Consider the following 26875-nt stretch of genomic DNA (forward strand, 5'->3'; position numbering starts at 1 on the left):
AAGGAAGGTAGAGTCCCGGAGGATTGGAAGTCAGGTATAATTATTCTCTTGTACAAAGGAAAAGGGGAAAAAGAAGTGTGTGGTAATCATAGGGGCATTTGTTTTTTTAGTATAATAGGAAAAGTGTATGGTAGGATACTTATTGACAGAGTTAGAGAAAGAACAGAGGAATTAGTTGGAGAAGAACAGGGAGGCTTTAGGAAGGGAAGAGGTTGTGTAGATCAGATATTCATTCTTAGATCTTTAGTGGAAAAGTTTCTAGAGAAGGGAAAGAAGTTGTATGCGGCTTTCATGGATTTGGAGAAAGCATATGACAGGGTGGACAGACAAGCATTGTGGAAAGTATTAAGAATATATGGAGTAGATGGGAAGCTGTTGAATGCTGTGAAGAGTATGTTTGATGGTGCGAAGGCTGCAGTGCGTGTAGACAGTGAACTGAGTGAATTTTTCTCTTTGAAGGTTGGGTTGAAACAGGGATGTGTCATGTCTCCATGGTTGTTCAATCTGTACATGGATGGGGTAATAAAAGGGGTACAAGGTAGGGTAGTGGATGTTGGAGTGGCCCTGGTGAGAGAGGGTGGTGTTTGGAAACTCCCTGTACTGTTGTTTGCAGATGATACTGTGTTGTTGAGTGAAGACGAAGGGAAGATGCAAGGCTTGGTGGATGAGTTTGGGAGAGTGTGTATAGCCCCGTCCACACGAGCGGGCAATGCCCGCGGGCACAAGCGAGCAGTTTGCCTGTTGACGGGCTCACCGCTTGTGCCCGTCAACAGGCAAACTGCTCGCTTGTGCCCGCGGGCATTGCCCGCTCGTGTGGACGGGGCTTAAGAAACGGAATCTAAAGGTGAATGTAGGGAAGAGTAATGTGGTCTTTGAGAGAGGTGAAGTCAGTGACTATACAGCGAGGTTGGATGGTGAGGAATTGGACAATGTGAGTACGTTTAAGTACTTGGGTAGTGTGATGAGTAAGGTAGGAGGTTTAGAGGGTGAAGTGCTTGAAAGGGTACAGCAGGGAAGAAAGGTTGCTGGTTCCTTGAAAGCAGTGATAAGAAGCAGGAAAGTGAGCATGGAAGTGAAAAAATTACTACATGACAGTATTGTGATACCAACTCTAACGTATGGAAGTGAAGCTTGGATGTTGCTGGAAGGACACAAGTCAAGAGTGAGAGCAGTGGAAATGAGTTATTTAAGAAGAGCCTGTGGAGTCACATGGAGAGAAAGGCTGACATATGAGGATATAAAGGAGCATTGTGGTGTGGATGTGGATGCGATAGGAAGCGTTAGGAGGAATACACGGAGGTGGTTTGGCCATGTGGAGAGGATGGAGGGTGAAAGACTGGCGAAGAAAGTGTATGTGAGTGAGGTGGAGGGGGGAAGAGGGAGGGGGAGGCCGAGGATGAGATGCAGGGATGGGGTGGAGAGGTATATGAGAGAGGGGGGTGTGAGTTGGGAGCAGGGCAGTGAAATGGCGGGGGACAGGGCGACGTGGAGGCGATTTGTTTGTGGCCACCCCGAACGGGATTGAGGCATCTGGCAGTAGATAGATAGATAGATAGATAGATTTGACAAAATACACATGATGCTCACACATAACTACCAAAACTATGTAAGACTTGCATTGCTACAAACTGTGCATGCACCTAACGTTTTACGAGATTTTCGTAATGTAATACCTGCAAATGTGCTAGCAGTAGCAGTTGCCCCGTCCACACAATTGTTCTAACCAGCCTCTACACACACACACACACACACACACACACACACACACACAAACACACACACACAACTGGAGTAGTGGTAATGCTTTCGCCTGCCATCTAGTACGACGGGGGTTGCGCCGGATCGGGTGGGAAAAGTTTCACAATCGAAGTGGGAGGTTACTGTTCTTCTTCAGGTAGGGAATGGTTGTGTGCGTGTGTGAAGGTCACAGCCTTGCCCTAGATCGGACTATATGAGCTCTCAGCTCTCTTCCTGGAGGGTAATGAGCTGACGATCACGCCAGTCACGTTCTGCTGACCGACCTGGTGAATTACACACACTCACCCAAACGTATTAAATTTTGGCAGGCAGCTCTCCTCTCCACCTACTCCTTCCAAACACACTAAGCGGTAATATCACATACTTATTGTCTTATACAACTCACAGTTGAGGAGAATATAACTGAATAATAATTCTTTCTGGGAATTAGGTCGAAAGAAGGATTTATTTGTCCCATAACATTTAAACAAGTGTTTCTCAACCCAACTATTCCGTTCCACCGAGTTTGATAAAATTCATGCATCAACCTAGTACTACTTGTTCTAACATTTGTCTGGATAAACAAATATTATTAACTGAACCAAGAGCAAAAAACGTCACTGACAGAATGTGTCAATACCAATGACTATGTTGGGTTAGCACTTGGTTGGAATTAACCTGTGCTTTCCAAACTAGGGAACGCGCCCCCCACTGGGGTGTGTAAGGTAGACGGAGGAATGACCTGAAGCTTCCAAAAGTTGCTAATATATTGCTGTATGGTGCAGAAGCCTGGGCGTTGAGGAAGAATGAAGAGAACCAGCCAGAGAGAACAGAGATGAGGATGCTGCGATGACTGATGGGAGTGTCACAGAGAGAGGAGAAGGAATGATGACATCAGAGCAGAGGCAGGAGTTGTGTCAGTTGTGGAGAAGGCAAGAGAGGCACGTTTGAGGTGGTATGGGCATGTAACCAGGATGGAGGAAGTTGATTCTGTGAAGGTGGCAGGTGGAAGGGAGAAGAACGATGGGAAGACAAATGATTCGGTAGAGAGATGGAACTGAGAAAGAAATGAGGCAGTTAGGTCTGAAAGAAGAGCACGCAGCGGACAGAAGTTACCGACGACAACATAAGAGTGGCCGACCCCACCAGCGACTAAGGCAACGAGTATATATATATATATATATATATATATATATTGCCAGACGCCTCAATCCCGTTTGGGGTGGCCACAAACAAATCGCCTCCAAGTCGCCCTGTCCCCCGCCATTTCACTGCCCTGCTCCCAACTCACACCCCCCTCTCTCATATACCTCTCCATCTCATCCTCGGCCTCCCCCTCCCTCTTCCCCCCTCCACCTCACTCACATACACTTTCTTCGTCAGTCTTTCACCCTCCATCCTCTCCACATGGCCAAACCACCTCAGTGTGTTCCTCATAACGCTTCCTATCACATCCACATCCACACCACAACGCTCCTTTATATCCTCATTCGTCAGCCTCTCTCTCCACGTGACTCCACAGGCTCCTCTTAAATAACTCATTTCCACTGCTCTCACTCTTGACTTGTGTCCTTCCAGCAATGTCCAAGCTTCACTTCCGTACGTTAGAGTTGGTATCACAATACTGTCATGTAGTAACTTTTTCACTTCCATGCTCACTTCCCTGTTCCTTATCACTGCTTTCAAGGAACCAGCAACCTTTCTTCCCTGCTGTACCCTTTCAAGCACTTCACCCTCCAAACCTCCATCCTTACTCATCACACTACCCAAATACTTAAACATACTCACATTTTCCAATTCCTCACCATCCAACCTTGCTGTACATTCACTAACTTCACCTCTCTCAAAGACCATCACTTTACTCTTCCCTACATTCACCTTTAGGTTCCGTTTCTTACACACTCTCTCAAACTCATCCACCAAGCCTTGCAGCTCCCCTTCGTCTTCACTCAACAACACAGTATCATCTGCAAACAACAGTACAGGGATTTTCCAAACACTATCCTCTCTCACCAGGGCCACTCCAACATCCACTACCCTACCTTGTACCTCTTTTATTACCCCATCCATGTACAGATTGAACAACCATGGAGACATGACACATCCCTGTTTCAAACCAACTTTCAAAGAGAAAAATTCACTTAGTTCACCATCCACACGCACTGCAGCCTTCGCACCATCGTACATACTCTTCACAGCATTCAACAACTTCCCATCTACTCCATATATTCTTAACACTTTCCACAATCCTTGTCTATCCACCCTGTCATATGCTTTCTCCAAATCCATGAAAGCCACATACAACTTCTTTCCCTTCTCTAGAAACTTTTCCACTAAAGATCTAAGAATGAATATCTGATCTACACAACCTCTTCCCTTCCTAAAGGCTCCCTGTTCTTCTCCAACTAATTTCTCTGTTCTTTCTCTAACTCTGTCTATAAGTATCCTACCATACACTTTTCCTATTATACTAAGAAGACAAATGCCCCTATGATTACCACACACTTCTTTTTCCCCTTTCCCTTTGTACAAGGGAATAATTATACCTGACTTCCAATCCTCCGGGACTCTACCTTCCTCCCAGGCCAATCTGCACATCTTCCACATCCATTCTACTACTATCCCTCCCCCATGCTTCAGCATTTCACCACACACTCCATCAATTCCTGGGGCTTTCCCCGATTTAACTTTCTTCATTGCTTCCACAACTTCTATCCTACTGATTTCTTCCTGTCTTCTCACCTCCCTCCTTCTCCCAGCCATTCCCCAGCCACTTATACTCGCATTACTTCCATCCTCTACGTTCAACAATTCCTTAAAGTGTTCTCTCCATCTGCTCACTTTTTCTCCCCTATATATATATATATATATATATATTTGTCTTAGTTCATGGTGAGGCTGGTCGCTCTGATATCTATACTGTATATATATATATATATATATATATATATATATATATATATATATATATATATATTGTTTTGTTAGTCCCTGTGGGGCCGCTCGCTCTTATATCTATACTGTAACTCTCTCTCTCGGTCATAGGCCATGCATGCGTCTCAGACTCTGGCGAGTCAAGTGGTGATACACGAATCCATCTCATTCAGCTGCTGTCTACTGACCATCAAGTCACGGCCTTCCCAACCACAGCCAGTTATGCAGTATATAATTCACTGTGATCTGATGGATATTATGACTTTAATTATTATTACAGGTTGATTATGTTTTAATACCCAGGAAATTTCAAAGAATATGCCGTATAAATAAACAAAAAAGTAGGAATATGCACTTAGGTTCATAAATGGCTAGAATATGCATCTGCATATGCACATATGCAAATGCATGATTATCCTAGGCCTAAGTATAAGTCTCTGTGTGATAAACTGAGTGAGTTAGACAGCGAGAGACCCACTACTATACACTGCACAACACACACACACACACACACGCAGACGCTATTGATTGACCTGATACATCTAGGTCTGGTATATGCTTAAATTAGTTGTGACAAGCAGCCAGCATGTTCTTACGATTTAGGAAATGTATCAGATTTACACTGACAGCTAACAAAGAAGAATTTGTCTTAAAATACTTTAATGCCTTTGAGGGTAAAAAATACTAGTGGTTGACTGAAACAAAGAAGAAATGGAATATTATATATACTTTATTTTCCATACACTACATATATACGTTACAATTAAGAATGTATGAGCAACTTTTCTGAGACGTATCTGAGGTAAAAGTGTGATATTAGTCTGTGTTACAATAGGGATGTTACAGACAGCGAAGGGGGGCGAGTCATTATATAACGTTACGTGTTCGTGATGTCTGTGTGTTTATATCAGCCTTGCATGATCACTGGACTGACCATTTTTCATTATGTCATAAACCATCACTTTACAGCTTGTTGGTGCTTGTGTGTTCCCCAGTCATAAAAGCACATTCACTTAAAATCAAAGCAAATTATGTGACGACATTAAATTGCTACTATGCCTCTCCCCAACACTCTGCTACCCCCACTCCCATCCCTCCCAACACACAGATACTCCCACTACCCCCAATCCCTCACCTACCCTGCACGTCCCACCCCTCCTTTACCCCCAACACTGTTACCAGATCATATTATTTGCCGCTCCTGATGCCTTCTACGCGGTGTCCCACGCGGAAATTTCTCCAACTGTACACAGAACACGTACACAGAAACCAGACTCACGTGTCGTAGTTAATCATCCTGTCACCGCAGTACCAGAACACGTACACAGAAACCAGACTCACGTGTCGTAGTTAATCATCCTGTCACCGTGGTACCAGAACACGTACACAGAACACATACACAGAATCCAGACTCACGTGTCGTAGTTAATCATCCTGTCGCCGCGGTACCAGAACACGTACACAGAATCCAGACTCACGTGTCGTAATTAATCATCCTGTCGCCGCGGTACCAGAACACGTACACAGGCGGCTCCGTGGCGCCCTTGAGCAGACACTCCAGCAGCAGGGCAGACCCGTGGTGGATGTACCGCTCCGGCCCACCTACGATCTCGGCGTGGGCCTCTGTGACGGGTGGATGTGGCCTCACTGGTGTTGTCAGTATTACACCAGTGGTCTATAGATGGTATTATCCTCCAGTAAGAAAGCTCCCTAACACCACATCCTTAGCGATTTATTTTGTTTATTACGCCTTACTGTTCATCTCTGTGCTACATAAATCATTCAAATATCGCCATACTCTGCATATACACCGCACAAAAGGATATTAACCAGCCATATCCAAAAATTAATCGCCAAGGAAAAGGTGTTAGGGAGCTTCCTTAACCAACGACATTACGGACCTAAGGCTGGTATTTTCGATGGCCAAGGAAGCTCCCTATACACCTTTTCCTTGGCAGTTTATTTTTGGATATGGCCGGGTAATATCTTTTTGTACGTTATTTATGAACAGTATGGCGATATTGGAAGGATTTATATAACACTGAATGAGACAATAAGGTGAAATAAGTAAAATAAATCTCTTAGGTAAAGGTGTTAGGGAGCTTCCTCAACCGACGAGAATACAGGCCTAAGTGGCTTTGAAGATTTCGTAATACCTCTTTATTAGCGATTTATTTTGTTCATAGCACATCACTATCGTCTTCTATATTATTGCTGTAACGAATGTCGATAATTAAAAAGCTATAATTAACAAATAATAAAGTGTTTAGGTGTAGGCTAATAACCAAAATAAATCGCTGAAAAATAGGCGCTGGTCAGCCTCCTGTGCCATCGGGCACATGACCCTTATACACTGACTGTGCTAATTCTCTGTATAAACGGTGATTTTGCCACCTTACTATATATATGATATTTTAGCACCTTGTACACTAGTATCGTTGGATGATATGAATGAGTGTCGATGATGAGTTCCTTAACGTACCTTACAGAGGTGTCTGAGCCTACAATATTGTGGTATTTATTATCTATTACCTACTGCCAACACACGAACCTTTTGCCACCATCTGTGTAACAACTATGTCAAAGGCTACAGGGAAAGTATGAACTTTGATTAATTATTGTCTATATTCGTAGTTATTTTACTTTTGATCTGATTAAACACCAGAGTAAGAGTGTAGTCTGCAATGGTTTGTTTTAAGAAGCATTTTTTTTTTTTTTTTAAATATGAAAACATGCTTCCATTTCTCTCGTAATTTGGTGTGCATTTTGTGCTCATGTGACACAGATATATTTGACCAACTCCCAAGTGTTAAGAAAATGACGACGTGTCCTATAACAGTTACTTGTGCATGGAAATGACAATTTAGAAATACCCTGGGCATTCTTTCCATCTATATTTGACATCGTTCACATATAACCTTGGTAAGAGTGCATTTTTGTCACTTTATTAAAACAAGGATTATCCAGGAATGATTAAAGTTAGCTAAACACATATCAAAAGTTATGACAGCAGAAATTTGAATCTTTTATCGAAAATTCCAAGTGAGTTGACATAAAATATTAAATGCTGAATCTAATCGGCTGCCATAGTTACATAAGCCTGCATGTATACATTTACTAGTACTGCACTACCACCAGCATCAATATAAAAAAAATTACCATTGATAATAAAGATAACTCAGGCACAACCAACACATTAACAGTAACAGACGGTGGTGGTTGTGGCGAGACTTGAAATTCGTGTAAGTCAACATCGTGCAGGGTGAAATGCTATATGGTTACAACTACTGCTACTACAGATAACAATAATAGCAATAATAATAATAATAATAATAATAATAATAAATTGCACTCACCTACAACCATCAAGTTAACCATAATAGACTGTGGCGGGTGTGATGATACTTGACATTCATACAAGCCAGCATCGTGCGTGGTGACATATCGGATGGTCAGCATCCAGTCCCGACCGTCCTGCGACACTTTGACGCCCATACGCACGTCTGATGAGTACACCTGACGCCCTACTGTGAGCACCTGGTAGTTACGCCGCCGCACCCACGACACCTGCGGCAGAAGAAAAAGATGACTTAGAACAAGGAAAAGAAACACAAGAAATGCGAGTGTGTGAGAGTGGGGATTCGGAAGAGTGTATGGAATCAGGGTATTTGAGAGTAAGAGAACTCAAGGAAGACAGACCATGATGCAAGGTTAGACACAATGTGATTGGCTGTATGAGGGAAGCTGTGGTAGGACTGGAAGAACAAGCTAATCAAGAGCTGAGATGGACGCAAATGAGTTAGGGTGTGTGAAAATGAACTGGCTGGAGGAGGTGGATGAAGAAAAACTTTCACGTAAGGAAGGGCAAAAAAAGGAGAGGGAGGCTTAGAACAAGGGGGTGAGTACATATGGAAAGGTGTGTGTGTGTGTGTGTGTGTGTGTGTGTGTGTGTGTGTGTGTGTGTGCATTCTCCACTTTCCAGCACCATTTCCAGGCTACCCTGTCCCTGCTTCAGCCTGGGAGGTAATTGAAGCCAGGCCAAGAACACACCTGAAGGCTCAGACATCAACTAATATTTACCGCTACAGGCCAACGCGGAAAATGTTTTTGTGTTGAACTGGACACACGAAAGAGAAACAGAGAAAAATATCCCACCAATGACTTCTTTTTAGGCACATATATTACAAACAACACAAAACATATTCCTTCAGGTAAAATGGAGGGGAAAAACAACAAATATCCTTGACACATACCGGCATATCGTAATTGATTTACGTATGAAGCAAGTATGGCACAAATGGCTTTCTTTTAGACACGTAATATAAAGCTATGTCGTGGCTCAACCAAAAGTTCTGGTACAAGCAAAAGCATTGATGTCTTAGAAAAGTGAAAAAGACAGGACAATTTAGCCATACAAGTAAATTCCACTTATTTGTGTGTGTGTATGTGTGTGTGTGTGTGTGTTGGTACACATTTAGGCATGTTTACAGAATGCTGAGATTGATTAGATAATTACTGTGTCTATACTGGAGAGTAAGGGTGTGTATATGCAGGTGTTTTGGATGTATGAGTCTGAATATTGTGAGTTTGTAACCTGATGCTCTGCAGAGCGAAAGGTCGTTACTCAGTAAAGTATTTCACCTCAATTTTTTACCAGTTCTGTGAGCATTATCTATAATAATGTTAACAAAAACACAAAAAAGAATATACACAGCTTGAACAATAGCAACAAATACTAAATCTGTGGGCATGGTTTAAGAAGTATATCAGGCACCCACCATGCCCTCGGCCAGGGATGAGGCAAGGCGGCAGGGCAGTGTTGCGGTGGCTCCCGTCTGTGCCATCACCTCAGTGTTGTTGGCCTGCACGAAGATACCATCACCCTTCCCCACATCACCACCGTACCCACCCAGGCTGTTAGCAGAGTGACTGTAGGGACCTGGGGAGAGACGAGTAGCAATATGCCATCACCCTTACCCACATCACCACCCTTACCCACATCACCACCGAACCCACCCAGGCTGTTTGCAGAGTGACTGTAGGGACCTGGGGAGAGACAAGTAACAACATGCCACCACCCTTACCAACATAGTTCCCCTTACTCACAACTATCCTTACCCACATCACCACTCTTACCCACAGCACCACTCTTACCCACATCACCAGCCTTACCCACATCACCAGCCTTACCCACGTCACCACCCTTACCCACATCACCACCCTTACCTACACAATTTTTGCTTAGTCTTGCTCTTATTACAATATTTTATTCAGCTTTGAGATCTCCCGTAGTATGTGCGTTAAATTGTTCATTATGATTTTTTTTTCAGTGTATTCAGATAAGAAAAATACATTTATATTTACACGGGAATGATCTCCCAGACTTATGGGAGTGAGAATTCTCGTACTTCTCCAGTAACGGAAAGTGATGTTCTTCGGCTCTATGGATCAATTACTCCTCTGCACCAATAAAAACATGTTCAGTAAAGCTGTCCTCCTGTTAGCCATGTACAAACTGGCCGTTATAGTACAAACAGGGCATACATATGTACAATTGGCATCAAAAGTTCTGTCACCTCTCTTCCTTCTCTCTCTCCCTGCACTTTGAAAATCAGTGTGGTGAATCCGCAGCAACCGACACTAATGACTTTATTTGGTCACAGATCAGTGATATCAGTGTCAGTTGCTGCGGATATACCATACTGATATTTAAAGTTGGAGAGAAAAACAGGAGAGGTGATAGAAGTTTTGATGGCGACCGTACATGACGTAGTATTAAGGGAACACATACCACGTGCCATATGCAAAACTCTGTTGACAATGAAGTGGTACTGGTAAGAAAGAAAATGATAAGGACCAAGTGTCAGGGAACCTCCTTAACCCACAAGAATACATAAATAAAATTATCATACCTTTAGCCAGGGTGGGCAGGGCAGTCAGAAGAGCCAGCAGAATCTGCAACCATCTTGACCTTGTTTGCTTCCTCTCAGTGCACACGTAGCTCACACGCCAATATGGGTTGCTTGATGGGGTGTGGGCTGGAATGGTGTGGGTTGAGGTGTGGAATGATGATGATGGGGTTAAGGGCTTGTGTGGTGGAGAGGATTGAGTTGAGGAGTTGCTTGGAGGCGTGAGGTTTGATATGGTGTTAGTGGAGGTGGCACGAGTTGAAGAATTACCGGTAATTGATGAGACCTGAGATGAAGGAATTAAGCTGTCTCTACGAATGAGATCTGACATGGAATGACCTGAAGGAGTTTGAGTTGACAAGGTGAGGGTTGAAGGAAACGAGACATTTGCAGGAGCGAGTTTTGATGTGAATCGAGTTGAAGTGAAATGTGTTGACGTGGTTTGAACTGAAGCGATACGAAATGAAGATGAGGCAGGAATGTTTAAAGAGGGGTTACTTAGGCAGTTGTGATTTGAAGAAGAAGAGGTGCTCGAGGAACTGTTGCATATTGAAGAAGAAGAAGAAAAAGATGATAAGTCTGAAGTAAAGGAAGAAGAGGAGGAGGGAGAAGATATTTGGTTGTGGGAAGTGTGTCTTGAAGAAATGGCTTGAGGTAAGGCAGTACAAGTAATTTTCTTGTGGCTTAGATAAGCTGCAGTTTGATCTGTTGATGGTGAGGTATTATGAACTATGGTGTTGGAAGAGGTGTGATGTGAGATGTGGTGGTGGTGGTGTGTGGTGCGGGTGTGAATGAAGGCAAAATAGGTGCAAACTGTGGATGCTGAACTGCAGATGAGGACATGGACATAAGCCCGTGTTGAAGGTTGAAGGTGTTGATGGGTATCAAGGTTATTGTGTCTCAGGCGTCTAGTAAGGTTGCGTATGGTGGTCAGGTGGCCTGGGTAAAGAGGTGACGGGCTAAGGTTAGTGGCAGTAGGACAGCAGCTGCAGATATGGCCTGATGTGGCATGAATCTGGCTTTTTGAGGAACACCTTTCCTGACAAGTGATGCCTCGTTCATAACTGGGATTCGAGACACTGTTGGTAAGTGTTAAGAGTCTGTTTGATTTACAGTCAGAGACTGGGATATGGTATTTGTATGTAGTGTCTCTTAGGTCTGTGTAGCCATAGGTGTCTGCACTATACAGGTGAGTGCTGTCATTACCTACACACAGTTCTCCACCAGTGCTGTTTACAACACAACTTTCATAGCAACAGCACCGCTCATCTGCACCACACACTAACATTTTGCTTCAGTCTTTGGCCAAGGGCTTGCTTCTTATATCATCTTACTTTCTAAGTAATCAAATGGAAGCAGTGAAGAGAAACGTTCTTTCATCTCCGTTTTGTAACATTCAAAACAAGTTGATCGAAGCATCCCGAAGTAGTTTCCCTATTTCTTTGTTTTCTAATGTGTAAAGTAATCAAACTGATGCATTTTGAAACAGTTTTCTAAGTACTTATAATCAATCTGGTATGGAAGCGTAGCTACCCGTTCTATATTCTGTATTTTCTTATCTTGAAAGTAAATACACTAAAGCATTCCAAAGCTGTCTCATTTTTTTGCATTTTTAATCACTGGAAAAATAAAATGGAAGCCCTTTGAAGCAAACAATTTGTACCTAGTACCTATTTTCCGAGTAAAATCAAGGTGTAAGACTTGCAAGGCTGTTTCCCATCTTTCATGTTTTTTAAATCTTCAGCATAATGAAAAGGAAATGTTCCAAAGTACACAGTTTTTACTTCAGGTGAGTCGCGAGGAATCCAGCTTCATTAGCGAACGACGTCGTCTTCATCTTTGCACAGGCCGCACTTCAATCACCCCCCTTGTCTGAGAGCAACGAAAAATGGCAGGGTGATCTGGAGACTCATGGATGTATGACAGCAAAGGAAAATGACGGGAGACTTGACATACTTGTACCTGGCACATATTTAACATTCCATTATGATCATATAAGTCATGGGAGACGACGTTCCAGCATTTTTTATTTCGCATTATATATGTTATATTTTACTTTTCAGCCCCACCACTTTTAAGAGCCTTTGTCCTTCAGACATAAAGTTCCATTGTTGGAGGAGTCAAAGGAGAGCCTCTAAAAACCCTCCCATTCTTATCCCCTCCTTTCGTTCCTCACCCTTCCTCTTTCTTATTTTGCCTAGCTTTTCACTTTTATTATTTTTCTCTCTTTCCTTGGTCTTTTGAGCCTCCACTATAAATCTTCTCTTCTGCAGTCTCCCGTGCTCAGTGCTTTTATCCTCCCTTCCTTTCCCCCCCTCTTCAGTTTGCACTTTCTCTCTCGACTTTTGCTACGATTCTGGCCACGTTTTTGTGTCTCAGCTTCGTTTGTACCCCAATAGCTTCTTTCCTATTTTACTTCGCACCTCTTTCCCTTCCCTTCTCAGTTTTTTTTTTATGTTTTTATTATTTTTCATCTTTACACTTAATTTTGTCTTTACTTCACTGCCTCCTGCTCGAACTTTTTACATAATTCTTCCCTTTCTGTTCACTCTTTTTTTTCTATTTCATACTTTATGTTTCTCTCACTGTCTCTGTCTCACTTTTATCCCTTTCACTTCTTTCCTTCCTCCTTATTCTACATCCCCACCTCCTTTCCTCCCTCTCCCCACCTCCTGCACTTCTTTAAGCCTTTTCTTTCTTTTCTCACCTCTTTGTCCTCTTTTCTCGATTTTTCCTCCTCCGCTTCCCTCCACTCACTTTTTTACCCTTGCTCCCTCAGGGTAATGGAAGTCGCCTCACCTTTCCTGCCTCTTTTTCCATTAATTTCAAAAGCTGCCACTTTTCCTTTCTGCCCATCTACAAACCCAAATCCATAAGCAACCTGTGTATGTCTGAGCTTTTTCTTTTTAGACTAGGGGGCTTTTGCTCTTATCATTTTTTCCTGAAGAGTCCGACCTCACTTAAACCCCAATATGACTCAAGGTCATTTCAGAGACCAGCTGGGGTAATTCGGTCCCCCTCGCCACACTGTTTACACTGTGGCTGCCTGTGTTGGTAATATTGGTAGCCTGCCATTTTTTGGCGATGTTGTCAGGATGGCACCACGTCCCTGAAGCAAAAGAAGAGGAATTAGCGTATTCTGAGTCAGTGTTATGGATCATTTGCTATTTAGCTTCATGAAACATTTCATTTTCGTTTGATAATTAATGGAAAATAAAGTAGGAAAAACTGTTGAAATGTAAAATGGGAAATGAAAGGGTAATATAAGATGGTGTTCTCATTCATTTCATATCGTCCGGTCACAAATTATCCTGTTCCCAACACTGACATATTTCCAGATTATTTCTGTTGTCTTCAACCGACACTAATCAGCTTGCGAAAGGCTTTTCAAGCTGTATATAGATAAAGCCTTCAATAAATCTATGGAATCCACCATAAACTGAACATAACCATCTGGAAGTAGCTAAAATAAAGTGAAAAGGGGGATAACTCTGTACTTGCATAGCCATTATATTTCACTCGTTCAAATCGTTCGCTCATAAAGAAACAACCATACTTACAAACATCGACTTTGGTTATCTAATGGTGGGTCTTCACGCTGCTCGATCTCTAACAGCCCCTTTATGCAGTCTCTTATCCCTGAGGTTTCACTCTTATGACCTCATCCCAGGTCTCTTTCGGTCTACCACTTGCAACTCTACCTTCAGCATTCACTCCTCTCACCTTCCACTCCCAACTGTCATTCCCCATCCTCTCCACATTCCCATACCACCTCATTCTACTGTATCTCGTTTCATCACAACACAAATACATTCACGTACCATCCTTCCTCACAACTCTTCATATAAAATCCATATCCCCTCAGGCCTGTCATTCAAGTAGGCCTATGCACTACACATCAATTTAAACTTTATCATTTCTGTACATTTGAGTCTATAAATATCCCCTTCCATTACTGCCCAGGTCTCAGTACCATACAGCGTTTCACTCTTAACACTTGCCACATACAAGGACCCCTTAGAACAGAAGAGCTCTTTCAAGTCTGTATTCTCATCAGTTAAGGAAGATTCCTGACACCTATTCCTTAGCAATTTATTTTTGAATATGGCTAGTTAATATCAATTTGTATGTTACTTATGCTGAGTATGGTGGCACTTAAATTATTTAAATGTCATACAAGAGGAGAGTAGAGAGTAAGAAGCAAAATAAATCACTCAGGAAGAGGTGTTAGGGCGCTTCCTTAACCGACGAGAATACGGGCCTCAATGTCTGGAGCACCAACTCTCTGAGCTTCTTCCAACCACTCTTTACCTTTGTCACTAAGGCAGCTCCAGCCACTCCTTCAGCACAAATGTCTCTCAAATAACAAAACTCATCCACACGCAGGGGACTCCAGCAAGAATAATTCTTTTCTGCCTCTCCTACTTCTACATACTCTCACCTACACACCACACTGCCAGAATCAGCATTATTTTGCTGCCTACCTCCAAAAATCTCCATGTCTCTTATTTTCCACTTATTACAAAACGCACAAGACGTAGTTACTTCCCACACCCTTGTGGCAAACTGCACACAGCAAGTCCCTCTATCTCTCCTTTGACAGTACTGGCACCAGCCCTAGATATCCTCACTTGTTTTATCCGTGCCTATTCCCAAACCCACGTACTTCATTGCACCTCTCCACTTTGTACATATTTTCATTGCTGTCCTCTCATTCTCAGTTAACACCAAATCATCACCATAATACACCTCCAATGGGAGTCCGGTTCTGAAGTCATGAGGGGACTTCATGCACCGTAATAAACAACAAGGGGCTCAAAACCTACCACTGATGCACGCCATCATTCATGGAAAACTCATTACTCAAACCTCCATTCTCTCTGACCTCGTGTACTCTCGCACATTGCCGTAACGACTCATAACCATCCATCCTCGTTCCTTAGCTTGTTTAGTGACGAAACTGCATCTCATCAATATTCACTCATTCTCTTATCACACCTTCCAGGACCCTCTCCCTTACCCATTATTATCTGGTCCACAAGTTTTATGTCTATAACTTTCTCCAGGACATCACGCTTCCTCTTATACACATTTACAGTCACATTCTTCCAGTCATCTAGAACAAGACATTCATATAAATTAAACTCATCAAATCAGTAACTAAATCCATTCCTTTATCTCCTATATATCCTAAAAGCCAACCCAGACATCCTCTACTCTCTCTAACCTCACCCTGTTGACTGCCCTGCTCAGTGCACGAGCCTCAAGCAAATCACTCTTCAAAATCATTCTTCACACACTGCTCACCAGTGATACGTATCAGTGTTCTCTTGCCATTTGTTTAACCATCTTAAATACCACACTCTTCCACTCAGCACTACTTGGGCTATCCAGTTAGTCTCTGAGACTTAGACTTTGCTCTGTACAAATATAGCACCCGTCTGGCTCTGCCTTTAGCAGCCAAGTATTTCTCCCTGTTACCAGCCAATTTCCATTCCGGAAAAGTCTTCTTTTCTTTTTAACTGCTGCTTCTACACCCTCATCCCACCACCATAATACCTTGTGCCTTGGTGCGCACCTTGTCCATGCACACACTGAAGTAGTAAGTCTCAGGAGATTGGTCTTGAGAGCTCTGTAATTCTCATTTACACTTTTGCCAGCAGCTCCCTGTTTAAATGGGAGAAACGGAGTTCCCCCGAGCTAAGCCCTGTATTGGACTATATAGCCCTGCTAGGGTTACAGGAGGGAGCTACCCCTCCCGGCACGGCAGCCCGGGCGAGGCTCGAACTTGCAATCCCCCGACTACAAGTCCAGCGCGCTACCACTGTGCTACCGCGCCCCCCCAGCTCCCTGTTTAGGCACCATTCTACTAATTTTCTTATAGAAGTGAACCCTTGCTGCTTACTCTTTCAACTTTCATATTTTTCTCTTGTGTGCTTAGGTATATTTCCTCACATCCTGTTTCTTAAGTAGTATGACATATATCATGATTTTTGTTGCTCCACACACTCTTCATCAACTACGACATTCACATTCTTTACTTGCCTCCTACGAAGCAGAAGGTGGGCTGTTTTCCTTGTTTTCTATTAGATGATGAGAGCTTTGTAACTGACCTGCCATGACCAAGACACTCCTTCAGGAGGACCATGCCCTTTACCAGCATAACTGCAACAGTGAGGCGTGTGGACCTCACTCATACATTGGAATGACATGGACCAGACTGTCAAGGCGCCTCACCTGTCACCTACAGAATGGAGCCATCAAGAACCACTAGGCCACCCTACACAACTCCCACCTGACACAACACCTGGATGGAAACACCAAAATAATCGGTAGAACAAGATCCTCACTGTCTCTTGTTTCAAGAGGCAATGCACATTATCACAAAACATCCATGCATCCATCCATCATCCAATTCTACGTTGCTCTATGAGGAGCGTAGATGCCCGGGGCTAGGCTATTCGGTCTTGACATTTAAGATGAGAGTGACAAGCCTCACTCATCCCTGAGTGGCGTTGCATGAGCAATAACCCCAACCACCCCTTGGATATAAACCTTCACCGGCTCAATCCGATTGGAGCGCTGTAATTACCCACTAAACCACCAGGCGCCATAATTTGGTTATATGGTTACCACCCAGCGTAGTAAATGGTTTCCTGGTGTACAGGAAACCATTAGGCTTGTCACTCAGTGTAGAGTCACCCATAGGCAGAAGGAAGAGGAAAGAATGAAGCAAAGACAGAAGAGGAAGTGTAAAGTCACCCGTAAGCACGACGAGGAAAGAATGATGTAAAGAAAGACAGAAGAGGAAGGAAGGAATGGAGAGAGGAGAGGAAAGGGCAGACATCCAAGAGCAGCACTACATCGAGTAAGTGGATGGTGAGGGCCCCCACCTACCACACAACAACCTACATAAACACACAAGTCGAAGATATCCCGATCCTACCATCCTCAAAACGCCACATAAGCTTAGCGAAGGAAGCAGCCAATGAGCGATAAGCTTAGCTGATCAGCTCCGCCCACCTGTCTCCATCTGATTCACCTGAATCGTATATAAGCGGCCACCCACGATCAGATCCATGGACTTTGATGAATGGTTGCGGAGAGTGCAGTCGTGTTTTCGTTGCTCTCTCCTCTAGCGATCTAGGGCTGCCTCACCGGCAATAGTTTTGTAAATAGGGGAGTAAAAGTTAGGTTAGCTAGATCTCATTTTCCTCCCTGGCCTTAGTAGATAGAGTAAGTGTCTATATCTGTTTCCTGAGATTGCCTTTGCTTACTCACCTCTGGAGTGTACCCCCCACTGATTGCTCTGGGGTGTGAGTGACACACAGGCGCGTCCTCCCGAGAGTGGTTTGAGAGGGTAATCTCAGACTAGGTGGGTCTTCCCCAGGTGCTCTGTCCCTTGCTCATTTCTCTCTTTCTTCCCACTTCCCCCGCGAGGGGGAAGTGGTACCTATGGAGGATGCCCCTACTGCCTCCCCCCCCTTCAGGGGGGGAGGTGGTCCTGACGAAAGTAGGAACGACCGGACTGACCACCCCCAGACTGACGGACGCCAGACTCGAGCCCCACTTGACATCCCAGTAGCAAATGCGACCTACGTCACCATCCATGCGCTAGGTTCAACTCCCCTGTCCAGTCTCAATCCCTTCCTTATCAAGAAGGTGATTGACCACTGTGCAGGAGAAGTCGAACAAGTTAAAAAACTTGCTAATGGAGATCTCCTAATCAAAACAGTTAACTCGGCACAGGTAAAGGATTTGTTGAAACTGCGCAAATTCCATTGTCACGATGTCGAAGCCAAAATCCCAGTCTCCATGAATTCTTGCAAGGGTGTTGTCACTTGCAGGGATCTCATGGTGATGAGCGAGGACGAGATCGTAAGTGAATTGGCACAGCAAAATGTCATAGAGGCTAAATTCATAACTCGCTACTCAGAAGGCATAAGGACGAAGACAGCAACTATCATCTTGACGTTTGCCAAATTCTCTTCCTAATGATATCAAAGTTGGTTACGAAATTATTCACGTTCGGCCGTACATCCCTAACCCTTTGCGTTGCCTGAAATGCCAGCTGTATGGGCATGGTACAAAGACTTGTCGGGCTTCCCAGCCAGTGTGCGGCAAGTGTGCAAGCCAGGGTCATGATGCAGAAAGTTGCACATCAGAGACAGTACGTTGCTTTCACTGCAAGGGTACTCACTCCACTTCCTCTAGGGATTGTCCCAAGTGGAAGGAGAAGGAAGTCTGCACAGTGAAGGCAACTGAGGGTATTTCCTACTACGAAGCTAGGAAAAAGGTTAAGGAGTTGCATGCAACTCCCATGCCGAATAGGTCCTATGCTTCGGCGGTAATATCCCGTCCTGTGATGTGCTCTGTCGAGACGCAGACTGACCCTGTCTTTCTCCCTCCTGCCGCTCACAGTACATCTCCATCTCGACCTCCTGTCCGTTCCAACTCTCTCACTGACATCCCTAAAGCTTCAACTTACTCTCAGGCTGCTGCTGCCTCTCCATCAGTACGGCCTAAAGCGAAGCCTGACAAGCCTACTAAGAATGACATGACCACCCTCACGAAACAGTCACGTCCTCATGTCCTTCCAGTTCCTACTCCAGCGAGAGAGAGAAAGGTTAGCTCTTCCTCGGGGTAGGCTGGGAACCTAGTTATTGATGAAAATATGGAGGTTTCCATCAACAAGCACCGGGATAGGTCACCCGGTAGTCGCTCGCCTACTGGCGGGCTACAAAAAAAGATGAAGCACACTGGCCCCCCTCGTAAATCTTAAACCGCCGCATTCACTATACTACTCGTACAGTGGAATTGTAGAGGTATTGGGAATAAGTTACACAATGTAGCAATCTTGCTTTCTATACACAGGCCAGACGTTGTTTGTTTACAGGAGACGCGCCTGGAGGATCACCCTGATCCTCCACAGTTAAAACACTACCACTCGTATAGAAGATATGAAGGTCACGGAGTAGCCATAGCCTATACACACACAAATCACACCCACAAACGGAAGTGATTCTAAATTCTACTCTGGAAGCGGTCGCGTGCAGAGTAAAATTTAATAACACGTATCTGTCTATTTGCTCTCTGTACTGTCCTCCACATGGCCCCATTGATAGTGATGCTTTAAATTCACTAGTGGAACATCTCCCTGGGAATAAGTTAGTGTTGGGCGATTTTAACGCCCATCACTATCAATGGGGTAGCTTGAGGATTGATGGTCGTGGGGAGCAAATAGCTGACCTAATACTACAGTCCAACCTCTGTCTTCTGAACGATGGTAGAGCGACTCGTGTAGATGATCGTACTGGTAACTTTTCGGCCATTGACTTATCTTTGGCCTCCCCTGGTATACATCAAGATCTCTCATGGGACCCTTACGACGACTCCTTGGGAAGTGATCATTTACCCATCTGTCTTTCTTATACACGCGACATCATTTCGGACCCTCCACCTCCAAAATTTAACTATAAGAAAGCAGATTGGGGATCCTTCTCAAGGATCGCCAATTTAGATATATCTGGGGAGACCATAGATGTTAAGGTCGAAAATATAACCCAATCCATATTACACGCAGCTGAGGCTGCTATTCCCAAGACTTCTACAGTTCATGCGAAGCATAGAGCACATTGGTGGACGCCGGGTTGCCGACAAGCATTAAGAAAACGCAATAGGAGATACAGGATTTTTGATAGTCAGCCCACTGAGAAAAATATTATTGCATACAAACAGGCACGGGCTGAGGCAAGGAGAATAATAAGAAGGGCCAAACGTGACTCCTGGCAGTCCTTTGTGTCCACGGTGACTCGTACAACACCATTACGTAAAGTCTGGTCCACCATGAGAATATTAAGTAATAAAGGCCCATATTTCCCCATTACCACCTTGCAAGTAAATAATAACATCTATGACGAGCCTGTGGACGTTGCTGACATCCTCGCCAGGAGTTTTTCTCATGTAAGTAGCTCAGCCAATTATGACCCGCGTTTCCAACATCATAAACGCACGGCTGAGCTACAGATATTAGACTTTGCCACAGAAGACGTAAACTCCCCATACAACCAAGAGTTTACACTAGATGAACTGCTCCTAGCCCTTAAATCCTGTAAAGACACCAGCCCTGGACCAGACACCATCACGTACGGTATGATCAAGCATCTTAATCAGGACAACCTGATTAAGATGTTAGCATTGTACAATGAGATTTGGGGGTCTCGAACGTTCCCAAACTCATGGCACTTTGCGCACGTCATACCGATACCCAAAGAGGCTGGTAGTCTTATGAATCCCACTTCATTTCGTCCTATTGTGTTGACTTCTTGTCTATGTAAGGTCATGGAATGTATGGTTAACAATAGGCTTCTTTTTGTTTTAGAGTCGAAGAATTTGTTTAATGATCAACAATGTGGCTTCCGTAAATACAGAAGTTCACTAGATCATTTAATGAATTTGGAGCATTGTATTGCAGAGGCATTTGCCAATAAAGAATTCATGATAGGGGTGTTCTTGGACATCCATAAAGCCTATGACATGACCTGGCGACACGGTATACTAATGAAGCTCTATGCTTATGGTTTAAGAGGAAATTTACCTGTTTTTATTTCAAATTTCTTAAGGGACAGAACTTTCTCTGTCAAATTGCCCCGTAACGTAACATCGGATATATTTATCCAGGAAAACGGGGTGCCACAGGGAAGTGTGCTTAGTCCTACTTTATTTAGTATTATGATCAATGATATTCTGTCATCAGCTCCCATCCCAAGGAATCTTAAATACTCGCTCTATACTGACGATTGTGCAATATGGCACTCTTCCCGTAATGCACAATTTTCGGCTGGGCGGATTCAAGCAGCCCTTGACTCCGTCCACCAATGGGCCTTGCAGTGGGGATTTAAGTTTTCCGTACGTAAGTGTGCTGCTATAGTTTTCACTAATCGTAACGTACCTAATTTGTGCTTAACTTTGGATAATCAGGCGGTACCTTTTCAAAATTCTGTAAAATTTTTAGGAATACATTTTGATCGTAGAATGAATTTTAAACTTCACGTTAATACTTTGCTTGCTCGTTGTGATAAACCGTTAAATGTCCTCAAGTACCTAGCGGGTACTACCTGGGGTGCCGACAGAAAATCTTTATTAATGGTGTATAAGTCCCTTATTCGATCGAAGCTAGACTATGGCGCACAGGTGTATGGCTCGGCATCCGATGCCACTCTGAAAGGATTGGATGTGTTACAGAATAAATGTTTGTGAATGTGTCTTGGAGCTGTCCGGTGTACCCGTGTGGCTCGTATGGAAGTGGAGGCGAATGTGCCTCCCCTCCGTATTCGCCGTGACCTACAGCATAAGGACGTTAAGGAAAAGTAATATCGGCAATGTGGCCTGTACCCCCCTGCGTCAATACCACCACCTTCTGTGGGGGGTGCGTCGGCCACTTGCCGCTCGCCTCCACTTACTGACTCAGGAGCTTGATGTGGACCCCAGTGACTGTGACAAGTTGGTGCTTAAAAATATAGCGCCTTGGGAGCCACCCGGCTTTACAGTCGATGTTACATGGCTCCCAGCACCAAAGGCCAAGGCGCCGGAGGCGGAGGTCCACCACTTGTTTCGTAACATCATTGTTCGTCACTTGGGGTCCCATCAATTGTACACCGACGGCTCTAAATCGAGTGAATGTGTGGGTGCAAGTGTGTGGTCGACTGAATGTGCCCTAAGGTATCGGTTGCCGACTCATACATCTGTGTTTACTTCAGAACTTTTTGCTATTGACAAAGCCATAGACTATGCTCTCAATTCTAGGCATGACTCATTTGTCATATTTTCAGATTCAAAATCAGCCCTTCAGGCAATTGCATCTTGCACTACGGACTCTCATGAGATCCAGGGCCGCATCATTAATAAGTTGCATTCATGCAACAAGTCATTCACGCTGATCTGGGTGCCTGATCATTGTCGTATCTACGGCAATGAGCAGGCTGACTTACTTGCAAAGTCGGCTGTGGAGCTCGAGGAGACTTGGGACGTTCCTCGTGATCTACGGTCGAGTCTATCTCTCGGAAAGAAATCAATAAATCTTCTGTGGCAAGGTCAGTGGACCAGACTAAATATTCCAACTTGTAAGCCATACCTGGGCGACTGGGACACTGCCAACCGTCCCAGTCGCCTAGAAGAAAAAGTGTTGGGACGGTTACGGCTTAATGCCACCATTTTAACCCACATAAAACCATATATGGAAAGACGCTTCCCACCGCACTGTGACATCTGTAATGCGGTGTTATCTATCAGTCATATCATCCTGCGCTGTCGGCGATTTATTCGTGAACGTGCTTCACTTATAAATTACTGCGGCGCAGTGGACGTCCCCTTCACCCTTTCCACCATCCTGGGTGATGGGGACATTGTTATGACTGATAAATTGATGGCTTTCTTGAGAGAGACCGGACTGATCAGAGTGATGTGACTTTTTTACTGCGTGGTTATGGTTTTTATGAACAGTAAATATGTATATACTGTAATATTAATTAGGGTTGACAGTTGACATATTTTAAATAGTTCCTCCTCCCACTGATCTATTTCTAATATAGATGTCCCCTACATTAAGCCAAGTTCCTCGCCTGACAGTCACCAGCTGATGAGTGCAAGTGTGCAATATAGGAAGGTATTGGGCACTTGCAGTCGATGGTGGTCTGCTGGGCGAGGTTCTTCACTTTTTGTACAAATTATGTAAATACATTATACCATCTTGCTTAAGTTATTCTAATTAGGGACGACAGCTGACGTATATGGAAATGTTCCTGACTCGTCTGGTTCCCTTTCATATATTGATGTCCCCTATATTAGGTTGTGCGTCGACTGACAGTCACCAGGTGATGAATGCAGGTATGTCATGTAGAAAGGCATTACATATCTGTAGTCGATGGTGTTCTGTTAGTCGAGGTATTTTTACCATTAGTGTAGGTCTAGCTATTTGTCTCTGAAGGATTTAGTATAGGTTAGCGATTTGTCTGTTAGGTGATTAGTTTTAGGGTCTTTAGATTAGTTTTCCTTTATAATATAAGGTATAAAAAATATAAAACCAAGAAAAAAAAAATCCAAAAAAAAATAAATAAGATTAAATTTATTATATATATATATGTACGTTTGCATGAAAGTGTGTCTGTATGTATGCATGGAAGTGTGTGTGTGTGTGTGTGTGTGTGTGTGTGTGTGTGTGTGTGTGTGTTTGTATATATATGTATATATGTTTAAATGTATATACATATATATATATATATATATATATATATATATATACATGGCCTTAATAACTAGGGGCTTCGGCCCCAATGGTTGATAGGCCCAAAAAAAAAAAAAAAAAAAAAAAAAAAAAAATCAGATCCACATGACCGGGCTAATGTATAGCTCGGCCCCCACTACAGGTGGGGGAAAACTACAAACGAACGATCAGATCCACACACACACACCACAAAGCCAGTCAGGAGACAGGACGTGTGTGCTGGGCAATCCCCAGGTCCTGTCCTCCCCACTTACTGTTTTTTAATCAGCCCATACCCCACTGACCGGGCTAATGTATGGCCCGGCCTGCACTATATGTGCAGGAAATCTTTGAACGAACGAACGAACGATCAGATCCAGCCTGAAGATGGAACAAGATAGTTCCGAAACGTTGCTGCCCTTTGGGGAACTCCTGAAGAAACTCCAAGGTCACCAAAACATTGTCCGGCAAATAGAAACAGTACATAAGAAAATTAGTAAAGGAGAATGTGTCATAGCTTTAAACCCTGTATGCCTCCAAGACAATATCCTGCCTGGGTACACGCACACACATTATCTCTCTCTCTCTCTCTCTCTCTCTCTCTCTCTCTCTCTCTCTCTCTCTCTATGTATATATATATATATATATATATATATATATATATGAGAGAGAGAGAGAGAGAGAGAGAGAGAGAGAGAGAGAGAGAGGATATAAGAATGAGTGACAACATGAGTGAGTATAAGTTGGAAGGAGTTGGAGCAGGAAGGGAAAGCTGTGATGAGAGAGTGAGGAGAGGAAGACCCGGCATGAGATGGAAGGGCAGAGTGGAGGCGTAGCCTACATGAGGCAGGCTGGCGTGGAACCTAGCAGTGGTGATGGACAGGCTGGGAAGCATTTTGGTCCTGGATATTGATACACAGATAAACTGATGACTAAATAGATGGATAAACAGAAACAGATATTCAGATATGGCTTAATGAGTAGCTGGATAGATGGACTGACGGAAAGACAGACAGACAGACTGACAGGATATACAAACTGACTAAGTTACTGATAAATATGCCTGTACAAGGACAATTAAATATACCGGTAGCCTAAAGGGAGTTCATATAATCCTCCTCTGTCACTCTGCAGGGTGATTTGTGTGTTCCAGGGACGGCCCAGTCAACGTATTAGTGTCTAACTGCATTATTTATTATTCTCCTACTCCCACGGCCACACCCACATCGGCAGACTGAGCCATTTCTGAAACAATAACGATATCGCCAGATGAGAGTCTACTGTAGTGCAGCGTTCTTTACGGCCCACCACGTACCGTATATACATAAATAGATCAACGGTGAGAGAAGAAAAAAAGATGGCTAGCCTGACAGACAGACAGACACAGACAGGTACAGAGAGGTAGACAGACAGTAAAGCAATGGTATGGAGACATAAAAACTGATCAACAGGTAAAATCAACAGACGTGACAGGTAAATGAATGAATGGGTGGACAGATCTATGGCTGAATATAAAGAGAAACGGAAACAGATACGGTTTATAAATAATATTAGTACTGAGAAGGATCGATAGTTATATAAGACACAAACAAAAATACAAATAAAACGATGAACTCCGACAAAGTAACAGGGACAGACTCACAGACAGACAGACAGCAACAGACAGGGAGAAAAATACAGCAAAAATAGATACATATATATAATAAGTAGATATGACCAGAGATACGGACATAAATGGATAAATATGGCTGATATAATTAAAGATAAACAGAAAATGAGATAACTAAATAAACAAAGGGAGAAACACACACACACACACACACACACACACACACACACACACACACACACACACACACACACACACACACACACACACACACAAAGAGAGAGAGAATGCGTGTAAAAGTGAGAGTGAAAAATTGAGAGAGGGAGTGAATGCGGTGGGACTTTGCAGAGACGAGGCAATCAACAGAAGGCCCAGGGTGACTCTATTTATACATCTGCCACTACATCTATGTCGGCAGAGAGAGAGAGAGAGAGAGAGAGAGAGAGAGAGAGAGAGAGAGAGAGAGAGAGAGAGAGAGAGAGAGTAGCTAGCTGTGGTTTGGCTGTGTGGTATGCTGTGATGTAGTGTAATGTAGTGTACTGTGGTGTGGTGTGGTGTGTATGAAGTGTATGAAATGGTTTAGTGTGACGTGGTGTGGTATGGTGTGGTGCAGTAGGCTGTAGTATGGTGTGGTGTGGTGTGATGTGGTGTGGTGTGATGTGGTGTGGTGTGATGTGGTGTGGTGTGATGTGGTGTGGTGTGATGTGGTGGGATGTGGTGTATTGTGGTATGGAATGGTGTAATGTTACGTGGTGTGGTGTGGGGTGGTATGCTGTGGTGGTGTAGTATGGTCTAGTGTAGTGTAGTGCAGTGTAATGTGCTGAGGTGTACTGTAGTGTGTTGTGTTGGTGTGTAATGTGGTGTGGTGTGATGTGGTGTGATGGGATGTGGAGTACGGAGGTATGGTATGGTGGAACGTGACGTGGTGTCATGTGATGCGGTAGGCTGCAGTGTAGTGTAGTGTAGTGTGGTGTGGTGTGAGTGTAGTGTAGTGTGGTGTGGTGTGGTGTGGTGTGGTGTGGTGTGGTGTGGTGTGGGGTGAGTGTAGTGTGGTGTGGTGTGGTGTGGTGTGGTGTGGGGTGAGTGTAGTGTGGTGTGGTGTGGTGTGGTGTGGTGTGGTGTGGTGTGGTGTGGTGTGGTGTGGCATGTGTGATGCGTAGTGTGGTGTAGTGCGGTGTGGTGTGGTATGGAATGAAGGAGGGAGGCAGGATAATGGAGGCAGACCCAGGTATTGTTGGCACGAATTAGAATGAGGCGGGGCAGGAGGGGAATTAAAATGAGGCAGGGTCGGCAGGGTGAGGCAGGGGGGATTAAAATAAGGCACAGGTGAGGCAGGGAGAGGCAGAGTGGGGGAGTGGGAGGCAAAATGAAACAAGTGGAGAGTGAGTGAGACGAGTGAGACATCGTGAGAAAGAGTGAAGCAGA

General features: G+C 43.9%; 1 protein-coding gene across 1 annotated transcript in view; it reads right to left on the reverse strand.

The window, feature by feature from the left end:
* The window catches only part of LOC145417191 (uncharacterized), a 66763-nt gene extending 50063 nt beyond the window's left edge, over positions 1 to 16700 (reverse strand). The window contains exons 1-7 of the mRNA XM_080285964.1: positions 16694 to 16700; positions 15601 to 15696; positions 13547 to 13689; positions 10584 to 10866; positions 9450 to 9610; positions 8028 to 8238; positions 6150 to 6294 (exon numbers count right to left, since the gene is read on the reverse strand). Coding sequence (XP_080142090.1) covers positions 6150 to 6294; positions 8028 to 8238; positions 9450 to 9610; positions 10584 to 10866; positions 13547 to 13689; positions 15601 to 15696; positions 16694 to 16700 — 1046 coding nt within the window. The remainder of the gene's footprint in view (positions 1 to 6149; positions 6295 to 8027; positions 8239 to 9449; positions 9611 to 10583; positions 10867 to 13546; positions 13690 to 15600; positions 15697 to 16693) is intronic.
* Between the last annotated feature and the right edge of the window lie 10175 nt (positions 16701 to 26875).

This window comes from Coenobita brevimanus, chromosome 109 (assembly GCF_032717465.1).
Source record: "Coenobita brevimanus isolate Jiangsu-jjx chromosome 109, ASM3271746v2, whole genome shotgun sequence".
In the NCBI taxonomy this organism is placed as follows: Eukaryota; Metazoa; Arthropoda; class Malacostraca; order Decapoda; family Coenobitidae; genus Coenobita; species Coenobita brevimanus.